The 17,526-nt window shown below is 50.9% G+C and overlaps 1 protein-coding gene across 1 annotated transcript in view; it reads left to right on the top strand.

The window, feature by feature from the left end:
* Positions 1 to 12,244, top strand: part of Rph3a (rabphilin 3A) — a 71,316-nt gene extending 59,072 nt beyond the window's left edge. Inside the window, exons 14-22 of the mRNA XM_051161588.1 lie at positions 947 to 1,026; positions 3,069 to 3,143; positions 4,602 to 4,711; positions 5,733 to 5,859; positions 6,511 to 6,567; positions 7,198 to 7,352; positions 8,276 to 8,357; positions 11,266 to 11,362; positions 12,108 to 12,244. Coding sequence (XP_051017545.1) covers positions 947 to 1,026; positions 3,069 to 3,143; positions 4,602 to 4,711; positions 5,733 to 5,859; positions 6,511 to 6,567; positions 7,198 to 7,352; positions 8,276 to 8,357; positions 11,266 to 11,362; positions 12,108 to 12,238 — 914 coding nt within the window. The 3' untranslated portion in view covers positions 12,239 to 12,244. The remainder of the gene's footprint in view (positions 1 to 946; positions 1,027 to 3,068; positions 3,144 to 4,601; positions 4,712 to 5,732; positions 5,860 to 6,510; positions 6,568 to 7,197; positions 7,353 to 8,275; positions 8,358 to 11,265; positions 11,363 to 12,107) is intronic.
* Positions 12,245 to 17,526: the final 5,282 nt, after the last annotated feature.

Raw genomic sequence — 17,526 nt, forward strand, 5'->3', positions numbered from 1 at the left:
CTTCCTTCCATCCTTCCTTTGCTTCCATCCATCCTTCCTTCCTTCCATCATTCCTTCCTTCCTTCATCCATCTTTCCTTCCATCCATCCTTCCTTCCATCCATCCTTCCTTCCTTTCCTTCCATCCATCCTTCCTTCCATCCCCAAGTGTCACCTCTCCCAGCCTCCAAGCTGCCCTGGCATATAAGCTCAGTTGAAGGGTGGGTTACAACAAGCCTGGCTTCTCTCTGTTCCTCATTCGCTCACCTTTGTCACTGACAACAATTTATTGACCTCACACACACCAGGTGCCTCAAACTGCTCCAGGCACTAGGACATTGTGACAAAAGGCAGCAGGGGACAAAGAGTCCCACTATGAATGAATGCAGTGCACACTGAGTGATTCCCTGCAGTGGCTGCTTTGAGGGTGTGATCAAGGAGGGCTTCTCTAGGAAGTGACGAGAGTGTGTGAGCCGTGTGAGTGTGAAGGGGGAGAGCATTCCCAGCCAGGGGAACAGCAAGTCCTGACATCCACTCATTCCTTCAGCACTCACAGGAGTACCTACTATGTGCCCTGCACACAGTAGGGACATGGTTGTCAATCAGCAATCCCAGACCTTGTCTTCAGTGGGCCCTGAATCTGGTAGCAGAGGAAGTCATGCCTGGGCCTATCCAGGCAGGTCTCCAGCCAACTCTACAGGAAGGACCTGTTCTGCACATGCGTGTTGCCAGGCAGGCCTTGTTCCTGCTACAATGCAGGTCTGTTCCTACCACAACTAAATACATGTACACATGATTGCAGAAGGCTCCTGTAGCAGAAGGAGTCTACCAGGATGGAGTGTCAGAGCAGTGCTTGCTCTCCCTCTCCTCTGTGGTCCCAATGCCTAGCTGAGGTAAGTCATCAGGAAACGTTTGTGGGTTCATATTTAGTCAATGTTTTTCTTGGCTCCTGCCTCTGTTGTCTGCAGCCACACTGGGTGCCCTGGAATTCAGCCTTCTCTATGACCAGGAAAACAGCAACCTTCAGTGCACCATCATCAGGGCGAAGGTATGTGGTGGGGGGGGGGGGAACCCCTGCGAGTGCTCCGGTTTTCCTAAGAGACTCAGGTGGGCATGGGTCCCAGGCCTGACTGGCTCCTGCTGTCACTGACCTGTGGTAATGACAGAGATGTGAATGGGGTTGTCATCTGTCATGACAGACTTCCTTAGTGGGGGGACTTCCTGTAGGGATGGCCCTGTGGCTGCTTCCTTGGAGTGGAGGCACCTTGGCTGTGAGCCTCATCCAGGCCACCCACAGCATGCCAGAGGGGACACTGCAGGTGCCAGCGAGATGTAATGGCAGCCTGCTTGGTGATTCTGGTTTTTTGTTTTTTTTTTTTTTTCATCTCTCCTGAGGATGTCTTTGTCTGCCAGGGGCAACATTAAGGTGGGTTTCGGGGGGGGGGGGCATTGCAGAAGACTTCAGAGAATGTAAGCTGAATGATTCCTGACTCTGGGGAGACCCTCGAGATGAACTTAAGTTTAGGACGCCAGGAAAACCCAGCAAGATCTGGACCAGACTCCCCCAGAGTGGACGCTGGCTCAAGCCACCTCACAGTGCTACTCGGGGGAGTGACTAGCCCTCTCTGGCTCATTGGGGGGCGACAGTGCTGTCTTTCCCCCAAGGTTGGCTGGGAAAACCGAATGCAAAGTGGCCGGCCACCTGTGGGTATCTAGGAAAGCCCTCTCCCTGTGTCTGCTGGGCTGTGGTAGAAGTGACAAGGCCCCCTTTTCACTCCTCAAACACCCCAGTTTGGAGGACAAACAAGAGAACATGCTTAAGGCAACTCCTGTGTCAACCCACTTTCCCACCCACGCCATTTCTTTGGCGTGCACTTACTGAGCCCCTACTGTATACTTGTAGGGCGAGGGCTCATATGCGTATTACTCCCTTGTCCTCTGTTTTGGTGACCAAACAAGGGTGGCATTTTTATTAGCTCCATTAGTCAGGTGAGGAAACCGAGGCCAGAAAGCTAGTGCCAGCGGCTACACCCCTGGAGAGATGAGGCTGGTCTTTAAAGACAAGATCTCACTCATGACTCCGTGAACCCCACAGAGCTGTGGACACTGTTGGCCTCATCAATCAGATGAGCAAGGTGAGGTCACGGGCGGGACTCTTGCCTCGGCCTTTCTAGGGTGGACTGTGTGTTGCGCAAACGTGATGGTTGCTCTGGTGAATGAGGGCAGCTCAGCTCAGCTCAGAAAATGATGATAAAATAAAAAACCACCTTCTCTGGGCCTGGAGGAAAGACAGAGAAGATGAACCTTGTTCCCGACCTGCGGGTTCAGTTATTCGTGGAGTGGCGAGGAGGGTCGCGACCTGTGAATAAAAAATAGGCGAAAGAGAGGCACGAGCCCAGGAAAACGTTGCTCATCGAGGGCCGTTTATTGTAAGGGGGTATCCAGATTTATAGTAAGCTTCTGAAAGGGCGGGGTGAGAAGGAATGCAGTGGAAAGTTACAAAATCTTCTGGGCCAGGCCCAAGGACAGCAGGTGTGGAGCGGGGCGACTATACAGAAGTCTCGATACACCGAACGTTCTCTTTCTCAAGGTCAGGCTGGATCTTCTGTGGTTGCCAGGCAGAATAATTATCTCAAGTATGCAGACAGCTGTGGCTTTCAGCCAGCAGGGCCTCTCAGCCACTGCAGCAGGTCAGGCAAGGTCCTGTGGCTCCTGACAGAACCTCACCCTCCAAGTGGGGAAACTGAGGCATCGAAATAAGGCAGAGGTCAGGCCCCGGATTCAGGAGTGTCTCTGTCCCCAGCCACTCCTCTCTGCCAACTATGCGGCAATGTCCTTTTCTGTTCTCCAAGATACTTACAACTCACCCAGGGGCAACCACACTAAAACCACCCGCTCAGCAGTGTGGAACGGGTTCAGAGAGCCACAAAAAGCTGCCTGAGGCCCCACAGCTAGGGAGTGGCATGTTGTTAAACCCTGCGCCTGAGGCCAAGTTATCCATACAGCGCCCCTCCATTCTGTCCCCATTGGGTGAGACAGATGCATCACCTGCCATGGCTGGTCGTCTCACACCTCTTCCTCCTCTTGCAGGGACTGAAACCCATGGACTCCAATGGCTTGGCAGATCCCTATGTGAAACTGCACCTGCTGCCTGGAGCCAGCAAGGTACACAGTGGCCACGGGTCTCAGCCCAGAGTCTGAGGCCCCACCCTTTCCTCATGATGGGCAAAAGCCCTCACAGTGGGGCAAGGGGCAGCATTCCCAGAACAAAACCCTGGAGCCCAGCAGCGACCAAAAGCCAGGAAGGAAACAGTCACACACATGCAGATACCTTCGAGGGCCCCAGTGCTGGCACAGTCTGCCTGCCCCCAGCTAATCACAGCCAGTGCACACACACAGAGCAACAACAGCAGCAGCTTTTCCAGGGTTTAGGACTAAGTCCCTTAGATACTGCTGTATCACTGAAGGGATGTGGGCCCTGGCCTTTCCCTGCTCCCCTATGTGCTTTTTTCTTAGCTCCAGGACTAATTTCCCTCTCTGGTGGACCCACTCAGAGCATGGCTGGTAGTGGGAGCTGCCTCTCTGGTGTTCATTTTTTGCTTTTCTGTGTTCATGGTGAAGCAAGTGTCTTAGGGATAAGGGGGCAGCACTCGGCTTCATAATCCTGAGACAATGCCTTTTACACACAGCTGAGTTTCAAATACCTAATAGGGTAAGAGAGGGCACATACCTGCATATATACACACATACAAACATGTTTAAACACACACACATATATAATGCATGTATGTATGCATTCGTGCACACATATACATGCACACAAGCATACATACATGTGTATGTATACATACACACATGCATATGCACACACAATACACACATTCCTGCATACACAATACATTCATAGATGCACATACATACACACATATATGTACTGTCATGTCCCATCATTGTCTTTGAGTCAAGGATGTGCCCACCCCTGTCTGTGACTGACTAATGGTCCCTTCTCCGCCATCAACCCACTGGTGACTTTTGCTGCCCACAAAAAACCCACTTAATTCCAGTCATTCATATACACATTAGTGTTGATTAGGACCATCCAGCTTCCTCTTGTGTTTGTAGTTGTATTTCTAGTCTCCTCTCCTGAAGTAAAATGGAGAGGAAAATGTACTATTTTTTGTTTAAAGCCTGGGCCTAATGGCACAGGTTTATAACCCCAGTTACTGAGGAGGCTGAGGCAGGAGGATCACAAACTCAAGGCTGGCCTGAGCAACTTAGTGAGGGTGGGGGATGTTCTTCAGGGGAAAAGTACCTGCCTACTGTGTTCAAGGCCCTCTGGGGAGTTCCATCCTCAGTGCTGTGGGAGGGAGAGAGGGAGGCTGGCTGTCCCCTCTGAGGACTTTCAGGCTTGGAGAACACTGCCCAAGGACTCAGGAAATATCCCCATACCCCTGCCTCAGAACACATGGCATCAGCTCTACTATAAGCTATGTCTGTCTCCAAGAAAGACAGCCAAGCTTCCTCACTTAAGGGAATGTTCAAGGAGGGTCTCCAGGTCGGCTCTGCTGACAGGTACCTGTCTGTCTGTCTGTCTGTCTGTCTGTCTGTTTCCTGGGGCTCTAGTCCAACAAGCTTCGTACAAAGACGCTACGCAACACTCGGAACCCGGTGTGGAACGAGACGCTACAGTACCATGGCATCACAGAGGAGGACATGCAGAGAAAGACACTCAGGTGCCTGCGGACAGCCGTGGAGGGTGGGGCCAGCCCTTGAGAAACAGCGTGGACTCCAGAAGGAACTGCAAAGGCAGGGGCCTTCCGTATCTAGGTGCTCAGGGCTGTCAGCCTGTATTGTCCAGGCAGCTGTGAGAGACATCTGCACATGCTCAATACAGATGGAGGCTTTTGTTTTGTGTCCCTGGTTGGCTGAATGTGTTTAGATTTAGAACCAACAGCTGAGGCAGGCATGGTGGTACACACCTTTAAGCCGGGGACTCAGGGAGGCAGAGGCAGGCGGATCTCTGTGAGTTTGAGGCCTTCCTGGACAACCAGGGCTACACAAAGAAACCCTGTCTCAAAAAAAAAAAAAAAAAAAAAAAAAAAAAAAAAAAAAAAAGAAAGAAAGAAAGAAAAGAAAAAGAAAAAAAAAAAAAAAAAAAAAAAAAAAAAAAAAAAAAAAAGAGAACCTGCTAAGATTCAGATGCATAGTGTCCCAAAAAAAAAAAAAAAAAAAAGCCAACAGGGGAGGGTAGATATGCGGGCAGAGTTGTACATGCCTGTCATCCTAGCACTTGGAAGGCTGAGGCAGGAAGATCAGGCAATCTGGGCTAGCCTGGAGTACATAGTAAGCTTCAATCTAGCCTGGGCTACAGTGCAAGTCCTTGTCTCAAGAAAAGATGGTGGGTGCTGTGTGATCTTGTTTGCACAGGATCTAGTGCAGGGATATGGCCCCTTGCAGGCAAAAGTGGGTCTCTTGGGGTCAGAGGGTGTTTAGGGAAGGACTCTGAGGGCCTCTGGGCACTGGAATGTTCTAGCTCTTTTTGTGGGTAGTGATTATAATGCACAGACCCCTCAGGTTGTGAACTGAGTCACTTGCCCAACTGCAGGTAAACTGTGGCCTCTTTCCTGGCCACACTCAGTGCCCCTCACGTAGGTGCATAGTGGGGCTCAGTGTCTGTTGCTTTCCTCCTCCCTCTCCCCCTCCCCCTTTCCTCCTGACCCTCTCTCCTCTCCCCTGCCCCCTCATCCATGGCAGGATCTCTGTGTGTGATGAGGACAAGTTTGGCCACAATGAGTTCATTGGTGAGACCAGGTTCTCCCTCAAGAAGCTGAAGGCTAACCAGAGGAAAAACTTCAACATCTGCCTGGAGCGGGTGATCCCGGTGAGCCAGGGGTTGCCACCTTCCTGCTGTGCTATGTGGTCATCTGGCAGGGGCTGCAGCAGTGCAGAGCACCAGGCAGAGGTGGGGTGACTTAGGGTCAAGGGCAAATGGCCAGGGTCACCCCAAGAAGCAGAAGTTAGCTTTCCACAGTAAAGTCTTGTTGATGGGAGGTGCACCTGTGGCCTTTTTGTGCCAGATGGCCAGGAAAGGATGTGTTGCTAGGCAGTAGGCTACACTTCTATTGCCACTTAGGATTATGGGTCACACAGAGTAAGTCATGAAAGCCTGCCCTGGGCATGAGGTGTCTCCATGGAACTCTGTCTTGTGGCAGCTGGCTCTTCAGACTTCCTTCTGGTAGGCTAGACCCCAAGAGTCATGAGCCACTCAGCCCAAGTGAATGAATACTTGCAGTTTATGTGTGGACTCTCCAACACTCGGACAGTCCCATGGCTCTCTCTGGCCTTTGGTGTCATCTTCAATAAATTGGGGCTTGCAATAGAACTCACACCAGCAGCTGCTGCTCTGATCTTGATAGTTAGCACTGTGTGAACATTGGTGAAAGACAGGGTGTCGGGGTGAGTGGTTCCCGGCCTTGCTTGGGCAAAGAAATGAGCCTCCAAGGCTACCTTCCCATCCTGTCTCCTCCCACAGATGAAGCGCGCAGGGACCACCGGGTCAGCCCGCGGCATGGCACTCTATGAGGAGGAGGTGAGCTGGCTGTGGGTGGGATGCAACAGAGGGTCTGCAGAGGCCACCAGGGGCCACTTTTCTGTCGTCCTCCCAAGTCCTCCTCTTTCTTTATCCCATAATCAATGACTTAGTGGCTTATGGGGCAAGTGGGGAATGTCCCTCATTTCCAAGGTCAGACCGTGGGAAGAGGGGGCTGTCCCTATTCTTGCACACCCATGTTTGTGGGCCTACTTCATGCACATGGCTTCTGGAGCTGGCTCTACAGATGAGAGCAGTGGCATGCACGTCCCTTTATGGGGACATGAGGCCCGTCAAGGTAGTGACCAGGATGGAGCCCACTATAATGAATGCTCTGACTCGGGACTCTACCCCTGTCTGCTCAAGCTTAGCTGGGGCCCAGTGTGCTTGAACCTAGCCCAAGGCACTCACCTGTACCTGTAGGGGTGGCGGTGGGGAGGGGCGGGTGGCTGCTGTACACGGTGCTGATGCCCTTAGCTGGCTCTTGATCTTCTGCTGGCCACAGCAGCCCCCCCCGCCCCGCCACCCCACCCCTATAGCACTCACGACCCCCCTCCCCTGACCCCATAGCACTCACATCTCCCACTTCTCTGAGCATCATGCTGCCATACTGCCTTTTGCAACATGCAGCAGGTGGAGCGAATCGGCGACATAGAGGAACGTGGCAAGATCCTGGTGTCCCTCATGTATAGCACACAGCAGGGCGGCCTCATTGTGGGCATTATCCGATGTGTGCACCTGGCCGCCATGGACGCCAATGGCTACTCAGACCCCTTCGTCAAGCTGTGAGTTGGGGTCCTGGGAGCGGAGAGGGGAGATGGGGACCAGAGACTCCCCTAGACCATTAACCATCGAGACCCAGAGACAGAAGGAGTCTGCCCAAGACCACACAGCTAAAATATAACCGAAACAGACTGAGGGTGAGACTGGAGTGTCAGGAAGCCAGCCAGTGTGAAGCCTGCCACACGGGAACCCTTGTCCCTTCCCGGAGTGATTGGCATAGTGATCCCAGTTACAAGCTCTCAGGAGTAGGCTACACATGTTCCTGTTAGCTTAGCTTTCTGCCACCAAAGAAGCAACCTGGATGTATCCAAATTGACCTTAGAAACACTCAAAAGACCCCAGACCTAATGTTATTTCAGGAACCTCATCAAAGCTGCTCTGCCCGTGACAACTGGAGTCAGATGTCCCCGCCCTGAGACGGTTTTAGCTCTTTTTGCTCACTCACCTGGAAAATATCATTAAGCACATAAGCAGACTCAATTGGTAGCATGTTCTTCAGCCATTCTGATTTTTAGTGTCCACCAAACCCCCGTTATCAAAAAATGCTTGTTTTCACCCAGAAGATACTGATTGAGCTCCTACTGTGTGCTAGGCACTGTGCTTTTTTTTTTTTTTTTTTTTTTGAGAAAAAGCTTCCTGGTTAGAGGAAACAGTATTGTGTGCACAAGGGTCCTGGGGTGGAGAGGAGGATGAGGGGAGGGGTAGTGAAGATTGTGATGGGAGAGAAAGTGGAGGATGGAGCTGGGACCCAAACACATGGACACTGGGGGCCACGTGAGGATTTTAAACTCTCCCCTGGGGTCACAGGAAGCCAACAGATAGCTTTCGGCAACAGAATGACACGAGGTGCTCAGAGCAGGACCCGTACCATCTAAGGCGTCACTAGTGATGGGTCACTTTCTGATGTATGGGTGTCTTCTCCCAGCTGGCTGAAACCGGACATGGGGAAGAAAGCCAAGCACAAGACCCAGATTAAAAAGAAGACGCTGAATCCTGAGTTTAACGAGGTAAGGCTGCCCTGTTCTTTTGTGGAGACTTCCTGCCTGCGAGAGGAACAAACTCCTTCCAAGATATTCCTAACCACCAAAAAAGGAGCATTTTGTTGTCAGTAGTCTTGAATTAAATCAAAAGGAAAGGGGACAGACTCCTGGTCATAGACAAAGCCAGCAGCAGCTTGAGAGTGCTGCAGAAAGCTGTCTTCAGACACTGAACTAAGTCACCCTCAGCATCTTTCCTGGGCAAAAGCACCCTCAGCCACCTCCACACCCTCCCATCAAGTCCCACTGAGCACTGGGTCCTCAAATATGCTCCCTACCCCATGTTTCCAAGATCCCCACCTCAGCTCAGACCTTGGAGTGTCACACGTGGACCATTGCAGTGAAGACTCCCTGCTCCTTCCCTCAAGGCCTGACTCCATATAAGTGCAGAAAACCCAAATCTGGATGTGTCATCCTTGCTTATGTGCTACCCCGCGTCTCTTTTCCTCACTGACAAACTCCTATCTTTGCCTCAAAACACAGAATAAGTGTGTCCGCCCACACACAAGCTTATCCTGTGTTTCCAGGGCCTCCCGTCTCTCTATCACGCTGAACCCCTGCTTCTCCATTACCTGTTGATAAGCCAGCCAGGTGGGAGAGGTTGCAAGTGTCTGTCCTATGAAGGACTAAATAAAAGAGTATGAAGGAGGTGAGTTCTGCACTAACTCACCCAGACAGCCTCCATCTCAAACCCAAAACAAAGAGAAAAATACACTCTCTAGATGCCAGGAGACCTGGGCTGAGCTGGAACCCGAGCCTGGAGTCCCACCCCTGCCCTGGGCTGTCCCATCCCTGTACTCTCTCCTCTAGCATTGCCTCTGAGTTGGTCAGAGCCTGCTAATACTAGACTCCACCACAGTTTTGTAAATGACAGAGGGATGTGTGATAGGGTTCATTTATGATGGGTTTTTAAAAGGATTTATGTATTATGTATACAGTGCTCTGCCTGCATGTACACCTGCAGGCCAGAAGAGGGCACCAGATCTCATTATAGATGGTTGTGAGCCACTATGTGGTTGCTGGGAATCGAACTCAGGACCTTTGGAAGAGCAGGTGGTGCCCTTAACCTCTGAGCCATCTCTCCAGCCCCTTTATGATGGTTAAAAAAAAAAAAAAAAAAAAAAACACCCAGCAACCAAGTACTCGCTAAGGAGATCCACACTGTAGTGTGCCCTACCTTCTCTCAGAATCTGGACAAGTCACAAATAAGAAATCCAAATGACCACGATGGGGCAGACCTGAGAGGTTGAGGCAGGAGGTTCAGAAGTTCAAGGCCATCCCGGGCTATCTAGTGAGACCCCCCTCCCCACCAAGACATTGTCTCAAAACAAAGCAACCACGACAGGAAGTATCCAGTCAAATCCACTCATCCTCCAGCCTCAGAAGTGACTTCCTCTCTGAAGCAATGACAGTATGAAGCAATGACAGTATGCAGGTCTGAGGGTTAGGAAAGAGCAGCCAGCTTGCACAGTTCACCTGGCACCACCATGTACAGCACAACTGTCCTAAATAAACCATCAAGGGTGGACGGAGTGATCTCAGCCCTTGAATGCCACTGGTTCAGTCAAGTAATGACTGAAAATTAGAGGCAGCTGCAGCCTGCACGCGCAACTGTGGTGGGACCGGGTTACAGGCCAACAGCCATTAAATGTCACCATGAAAATGATGATGCAGGCCCAGCGAGATGGCTCAGTGAATAGTGGCGCTTGCGGCCAAGCGTGATGAGCCAAGTTTGCTCTCTGAGACCTACAAGGTGGGAGACTCCCACCAGTTGCTCTCTGACCTCTATGCAAGGACACATAAGTAATGTGCTTTTTCAAATGGTGACATTAAAACACTTCTGTCCATCTGGGTTTTTGGACAAGGTCTCTCTTGGTAGCCCTGGTTGGCCTGGAACTTACTCTGTGTCTGAGGCCAGCCTTGAACTTGTGGTAGTTCTCCTGCCTCAGCTTCCCAACTGGGATTAGAGATATGAACCATAACATCCATATGAAATATTTTTGGAAAGCGTGCCAAGTTGATTTTTTTTTTAAACATAATGTTACGACGAAGCAGAAAGGAGAAACTTTAAAGCTGTAGATTTAGGATTAACTTGGGTTTTTAAGATCACACGTCAGTGTAGATGCACGTGGGCAAATCCTGGCAGTAGCTGTTCTTGAGTCTGGCTGTGGATAATGTGTCATGGCTTCCTTCCTTGTCTCTCTCAATAATGAACATGACTGACTTTTACAAGTAGGCAGAAAAGCTGCTCTTTAAAAATTGGATTGCTAAAAAAATAAATAAAAATTGGATTCCTGGTCAGGCGGTGGTGGTGCAGGCCTTTAATCCCAGCACCTGGGAGGCAGAGGCAGGTGGATTGCTGTGAGTTTGAGGCCAGCCTGGTCTACAAAAGTGAGTCCAGGAAGGTCAAGGCTACACAGAGAAACCCTGTCTCAAAAAACAAAAACAAAAAACAAACAAACAAATTGGATTGCTAAGCCCTGTGGTGGCTGAGGTTAAGGCAGGAGGCTGAGGCTCATCCCTGAGTTTGAGGCTAGCCTGGGCTACACAACTAAGCTCCAGGCCAGACAGGGCTAAATGAGACCTCTCTTGTCTGGGTCACAGAAAATCCCTAAATGCCAAGAGGGACACCCTCTCATGAAGACCAAGCTCTCCATCACTGAGCCAGTGACCACCCCAGTATCAAACAGAGGCCACTGCCAAAGGATCACTGAGATTCGTGTCCTAAGAAGTGCTGTTGAAAAGGAATGACAGACCTGCAGTAGGAGTTCTTTGCTCCCAGAATGCCATGCTCCAGGGACTCCTTAGGCTCTGTCCCTAGCTGCTGGCACTGGAAGCTCAGGGGATTGTTGCTTACCTCTTCCTCTGCTGTCTACAGGAGTTTTTTTATGATATCAAACACAGCGACCTGGCCAAAAAGTCCCTGGATATCTCCGTGTGGGACTATGACATCGGCAAATCCAATGATTACATCGGTGAGTGCCGGGCTCTGGGGACAGCCCCGTATTTGGCCTCCCCAGGAGAGGACACCTTGCAAGGGCTAGGCAGGGGCCACATTCATACACCTCCATCTTCCAGAAGTTCTGTAGGCTCAGGGCTAATCTGGGACTCAGGGTTCTGACTTTGACCCCATCCGGATGAGCCTTTACATGAAAGGGGGTATACACCACAGCAGGACAACTGAACCCCAGAGGATAGAGAGAGTGTCCTCTGCAGGAAGCAGGCACAAGGGGTGCCCCCTTATTCCCCTTGCAAGTTCCAGATGAAGGGTTTAACTTCACCAGCTCTCCCAAATTGTGAGGATAGAAAGTCACAAACATGGCACAGGGAGAGACTCCAGGCAGGGGATGAGAAGGAAACTGACCCTTTAAGAAGGCAGCGGATGCCCAGTATGGGAGCTAAATGTAGAAAACCAGAGAAGCTGGGTGAGGATTTGTAGGAAGTCCTAAAAACAAACAATGGAGTTATGGCTTGGTGCTGCAGTAGGGAGCCTGAGCAGGTTCTTGAGGCTCGGAGGGCAGGTGATGATGGTCACATAGCAACGGGCCTCTCTCAGAGGATGGGCAGGGCTGAGGCTGTCACTGCTTGGTAGCAATCTCTCTCTCCCAGTTATACTCTTGGGTCTAGAGACATGAGTGGCCACCGTGTCCCTCTCCACTGACCTGCCATCCTCTGCCCCCCCGCCCCCCCCCCCCGTGCCCCGCTGCCTTCACCCCACAGGAGGCTGCCAGCTGGGGATCTCGGCTAAAGGTGAGCGCTTGAAACACTGGTATGAGTGTCTGAAGAACAAAGACAAGAAGATTGAACGCTGGCACCAACTGCAAAACGAGAACCATGTGTCGAGTGACTAGGACCTGGCGCCCCCCCCCCCATGTCCCCGTCTCCGCCCCAGCTGCTCTCCCCTCTCAGAGCCTCCGTTGCCACCCTTGAGCCTTTGATGTCTCCCCGACTTTAGATCTTGGTCTCTGGGCTGCAGGGTCCGAATGCAAATCCTCTCTGGTCCCTGGGATGGGATAGTGGGAGTGGGGAGGTGTTTACAAAGAGACTCACTCTGACCTTGAACATACAAGGTCATTCCTTGTGTCCCCTTGGGCATTGATAGACCCTCTGGTTGTAAGGACCTGAGTGGGGGTGGGGGTGCAGAAATTGTACATTGAGGCTACCTGTCCCTCCAAAACACTCCAGAAAAACTAGACCCCCCAACTCTAAATATATCTAGAAATAGACACAGAATACACAGAGGACCTGCACTCCACTACCAGGAAGCTGCCCATCTGCTTCCTAGTACCTCTCTCTCTCTCTCTCCCTCTCTCCCTCCCTCCCTCCCTTCCTCTGCACCCCCTCTTCCTCGTTCATCTTCCATCCTATCAATACCCCCTTACCCACCCTCGTGCTCCTCCACTGTACTTCCACCTCCACAATGGGGGATGCAAAGCAGAGCCTCACCCCTATGCCACTTGCCAACCTGACCAGCAACCTCACAAGCTGGATAAAGCAGGGCCCCACACCTCTGAAGTCATCACATCTCTAGTTGGCATGACTGGCTGTCCTTGAGCCTGGGGCCTGCAGTGGGCACAGCCTGGGTGCATGGCAGCCCTATAGACATCCTGAGGCCCAGGGACTTTTCTCTCTCTCATCCCTGACTCCCCAGATGGGCACAGGTGGCACAGAGCTCTGGATATGAGGGGACCTCCTCCCAGACCCTATGCTCCTCCCTCCTTTGGCAATGAACAAAGGAAACCCCTCCCCAACTCCCACTCAGAGCCACCCCTGTTCTCTGTCTACTCTCTTCCCTATAGTTCCTGGGGGCAATCAAATAACAATATTAAGAGCTTTAATCAGGGCAAAGCCCTCTTGGTCCATCACAAACCAAGAGGATTGTGCCTCTGAGGCTGCAGTCAGGCCATCTTCCATGCATGAGAAGCAAGTCTGTTTTTTCCCATTTTGATAGTCTCTACCCTCTTGCCCCGCCCCCCCGGCCGCCAGCATCCCCAAACACCACCACTCCCCAAAGAGACAGTCAGGCCAAGACTCAAATGTCTCGTTCCAACTCCCGCAGTCTTGCTTGTACCTTCCAATGTCCCTTGGGATGCCCAGCTCAGTGATTCCCAATTTCCCAAAGGGACTCTTGTGTTGCCCTGAAATGATGCTCTTCTGGAATCAGGTTCTGCCTGCCCCAAGGTGGCTGACTGCCCTCCTATGTCCATCTTCCCCCCTTGCTTTGTCTTTCCAATTTAACCCCCTTAGGTCCTGTGCTCTGTCCACTTCCCTGTCATGGTTGCCTTTAGGAGAAAGCATGCTGCCTGTGTCGCCCAAGCCTGATGCTGGTTTTGGCTTTGGACTCAGAATGCAGCCTGCTCGTAGCGCCCCGATGCCCTCCCACACACACACACACACACACACACACACGCACCCATCCTCCATGTAGAACACGCGCCCCCAGGTGCATGCACTGTGCCCGCTGCCTTTCTTTGCACTGATGTAGCCAAAAAAATAAAGTAGGAATATCCAAGGAAGCTGATGGCCTGCTTATCTTTCTTGCTGGTTTCTAGATGTTTCTTCTGCCTTCCTACCAAGACATGTATAGGCTTGGGGACTACACAAGCAATTTATCAGGGTACAGTGCGGGAATTCAACAGCGGTGCTGTCTGGCCGATTTCATCCTGAGCATCAGCAGATGGGCTCAACAAACCCAGGGGACCCCCCCATCTTCATAGAAGCCAATTTGTGGGAGCCCACCAACCAGAGGCATATGCTCATCCTCTCATTCTCCTTCCCATCTTTGGAAAAGTGTCCAACAACTGTGGAACCAAGTATACTGAGATCCTGGGGGGCTGGAGAGACAGCTCAATCAGTAAAGAACCTGCATGGTAACGTAAGGACCTGAGTTAAGATTTCCCAGAACCCACGTGAAGAGCCAGTTGTGGGCTAGCAAGACCGCTTGGTGAAAAAGGCTCTCTCTTGTCACCTAAGCCCAGAGACCTGGTTTCAATCCTTAGAACACACACAAATGTGCAAAGGGAGAGTTCCTTGGCCTCCACATGCATGTCATGTCATGATGCTCCACCTACATGCACACACACACACACACACACACACACGATGCTCCACCCACATGCACACACACACACACACACACACACACACACACACTAAAGCTGGGTATGGGACTATAATTCTAGCACTGGGGTGGCCAGGGCAGGAGGAAGAGGAGGAGCCCTGGTGCTCACTGAGCAGCTGGTCATGCCCCATCAGTGAGCGCCAGGCTTACTGAGAGACTATGTCTCAAAAAAATAAGTGGGGTGAGGCCGGGCGTGGTGGCACACTCAGGAGGCAGAGGCAGGTGCATCGCTGTGAGTTCAAGGCCAGCCTGGTCTATAAAGGGGGTCCAGGACAGCCAAGGCTACACAGAAAAATCCTGTCTCAAAAAACACACAAGAAGAAGAAGAAGAAGAAGAAGAAGAAGAAGAAGAAGAAGAAGAAGAAGAAGAAGAAGAAGAAGAAGAAGAAAAAAAAGAAGAAGAAAGAAAGAGAAGAAGAAGAAGAAGAAGAAGAAGAAGAAGAAGAAGAAGAAGAAGAAGAAGAAGAAGAAGAAAAAAAAAAGTGGGGTGCAATAGGGAAAGACCAGTTGGCCTTTGGCCACCACCTACACACATATGCACACATGTGAACATGAACACATAACATACCCCCCCACAAGAAACTAGATTTGAGGGGGGGCCTGTCCAATATATTCATTTATCAAACAGATGAGGAAATAAAGACCCAAGAAGGCTAGGAATACGAGGGGGCTGGGCCCTTAGACTTCCAGCGTAGTGCTTAGCACAGTGACAGCAATTAAGAATCCCATAGAACATCCAATACCATCACTGTGCTTTAAGTACTTCGCAACTCACAAGGATCCTGAAAGCCAGATAAATGAATCTCTGGGGTGGGTGGGGGGGGGAACCTCACTCCTCTCCACAGGGTCTCATATAGTCCAGGATGGCCTTGAACTCCAAGTGTAGCCTGGGCTGCCTTTGATGTCCTGATCCCTCCACCCACACCACACCACACCACACACACACACATGCACACTCTTTCTCTCTTTCACACACACACAGACCTTTAGAAGGCTGGGATTGGTTGAGATATGCATGGCCACCCTTGGGTCCTCAAGAAGATTTTTAATCCCACTGAATTGTGTCAGCCCCCCCCCCAAAAAAAGACACAAGCAATTTATTGGGAAGGCTAGCCCACTTCTTGCTGAATGAGTCAGTTTCACTCAAGGCCAAGCTCTTCTAGGACAATTTCTAAAGTTCCTGGAGTCGCCTGCGAATCCTGGGAATTTTCTTTTCAAATTGCCCTGCTCTCCTCACCATCCTAAAGACTCTGCTGTCCCCCTGGGAACAGCATAGATTTGAAACTATTTCCCCTTTGGTGGCAAATTCTCACCTCCGTAAAGACTTTAGACGGCTGCCTTCAGGTCAACCCATTTACAAAAGTCCAGCTACCAGGTGACCACAGGGGCAAATGGGAGTCACACAAAGAGTGACTGTGGTCGCTGGCAGGTTACCCGCATCCCAGTGGGTGGCCTCACACCCGTGAGAATATGAGAAACACCAGCTGGATTCAGTCACTTACTGAAAGAGTGACATGAAATATGGAGCGGGCTTGGGGGAGCCATGACTGGGAAGGCAAGGAAGGGTGAATTTGATTGAAACACATTGAATGTATATTATGAAAATTTCAAAGAATATTCTACAAAATGGCCAGGAGGATTCTTAATTCACTATGTTTTGCCCTGCAGGAGGCACAAACCACTCCTGCAGAGCTGGTCAGTTCCTCTCAGGTGTCTCCTAAGGATAGTGTGCCTTCAGCAGCAGTTGGGCATGTGACTAAGAGGATCTTACTCCTTGTGACCTGAACACTCCCTGTCTCAGTCAGACTTGCCAGGGGTGCTGGCCTCACTGGGATTAGTGACACTTGTTTAGACACACAGGGGGCCACGGAAGTGGGAGGGATGAGTTGGGCACAGAGGCACACTTTTAATCCCAGGACTCAGGGAGCTGAGCCCAGAGGATTGCTCTAAATTAAAGGATATCCTAGCCTATGTGACTGAAACCCTGCCTCAAAAACAACAAAAAAGTGTCAGTGAGATGGCTCAGAGGGTTCAGGTGTTTGTCACTGAACCTGATGGCCCGAGTTGGATCCCTGAGTCCCATATGGTAGAAGGAGAGAAAGCTAACTCCTACAAGTTGTTCTCTAGCTTTCCACGTTCACCTATACATGAAATAAATGTAGTAGAATTCTTCGTTTTGGTTTTTCAAGACAGGGTGTCTCTGTGTAGCCTTGGCTGTCCTGGACTTACTTTGTAGACCAGGCTGGCCTCGAACTCAGACATACACATGCCTCTGCCTCCTTGAGTGCTGGGATTACAGGAGTGCACCACCACACCAGGTTGTAATAGAATCTTTTAGGTATAATAACTTGGCCATTGCCCAGACCTCTCAGGCCCCTCAGCTGGCCTCTTGTCCTCCCATCCCATCCTTTCTGCACAGGGCCTACAGCACCGCAGTTCCCTCAGGATTCACCAAGGATACCAATGAGGATGAGATCATTGTACCTGGGGGCTTCGGGGACAGCTCAGTGGTTAAGAGCACTGGATGCTCTAGCAGAAGATGTGAGTTCAGTTCCCGGAATCTATATGGTGACTTACAAAAAACAACAGCAAATGTGTTGTTGGTTTGTTTGTTTTTCAAGACAGTGTCTCCTCACTACTGAGCTCTGGCTATCACGGAACTCACTTGTAGACCAGGCTAGCCTCAAAACTGCAGAGGTCCTACTTCCTCTGCCCCTGAGGGCTGGGATTAAAAAAAAAAATTAAAGACAGGGACACTTTTTGCTGAGGGCTGACCCCTGACCTAGAACAACACAGCCATGATCAGTGTGCTCCCAGCCATAGCCTTGGGCAGGACCAGCCTCCAGTTATCTATCCTCCTGCCTCAGCCTCTGTGTGCTGCACTCCTGGGACCACCGCGCTGCTGGCTTTCTTTTTTGGTCATCTGTACATGAAGGGTTAACCCAGAAGCCTCAGATGCTCTGAAGAGAGATCTTGGCACAGTTAATTTTGGATCAGGGAAGCCAATGTGGTAAGGAT

This window comes from Acomys russatus, chromosome 19 (assembly GCF_903995435.1).
Source record: "Acomys russatus chromosome 19, mAcoRus1.1, whole genome shotgun sequence".
In the NCBI taxonomy this organism is placed as follows: domain Eukaryota; kingdom Metazoa; phylum Chordata; class Mammalia; order Rodentia; family Muridae; genus Acomys; species Acomys russatus.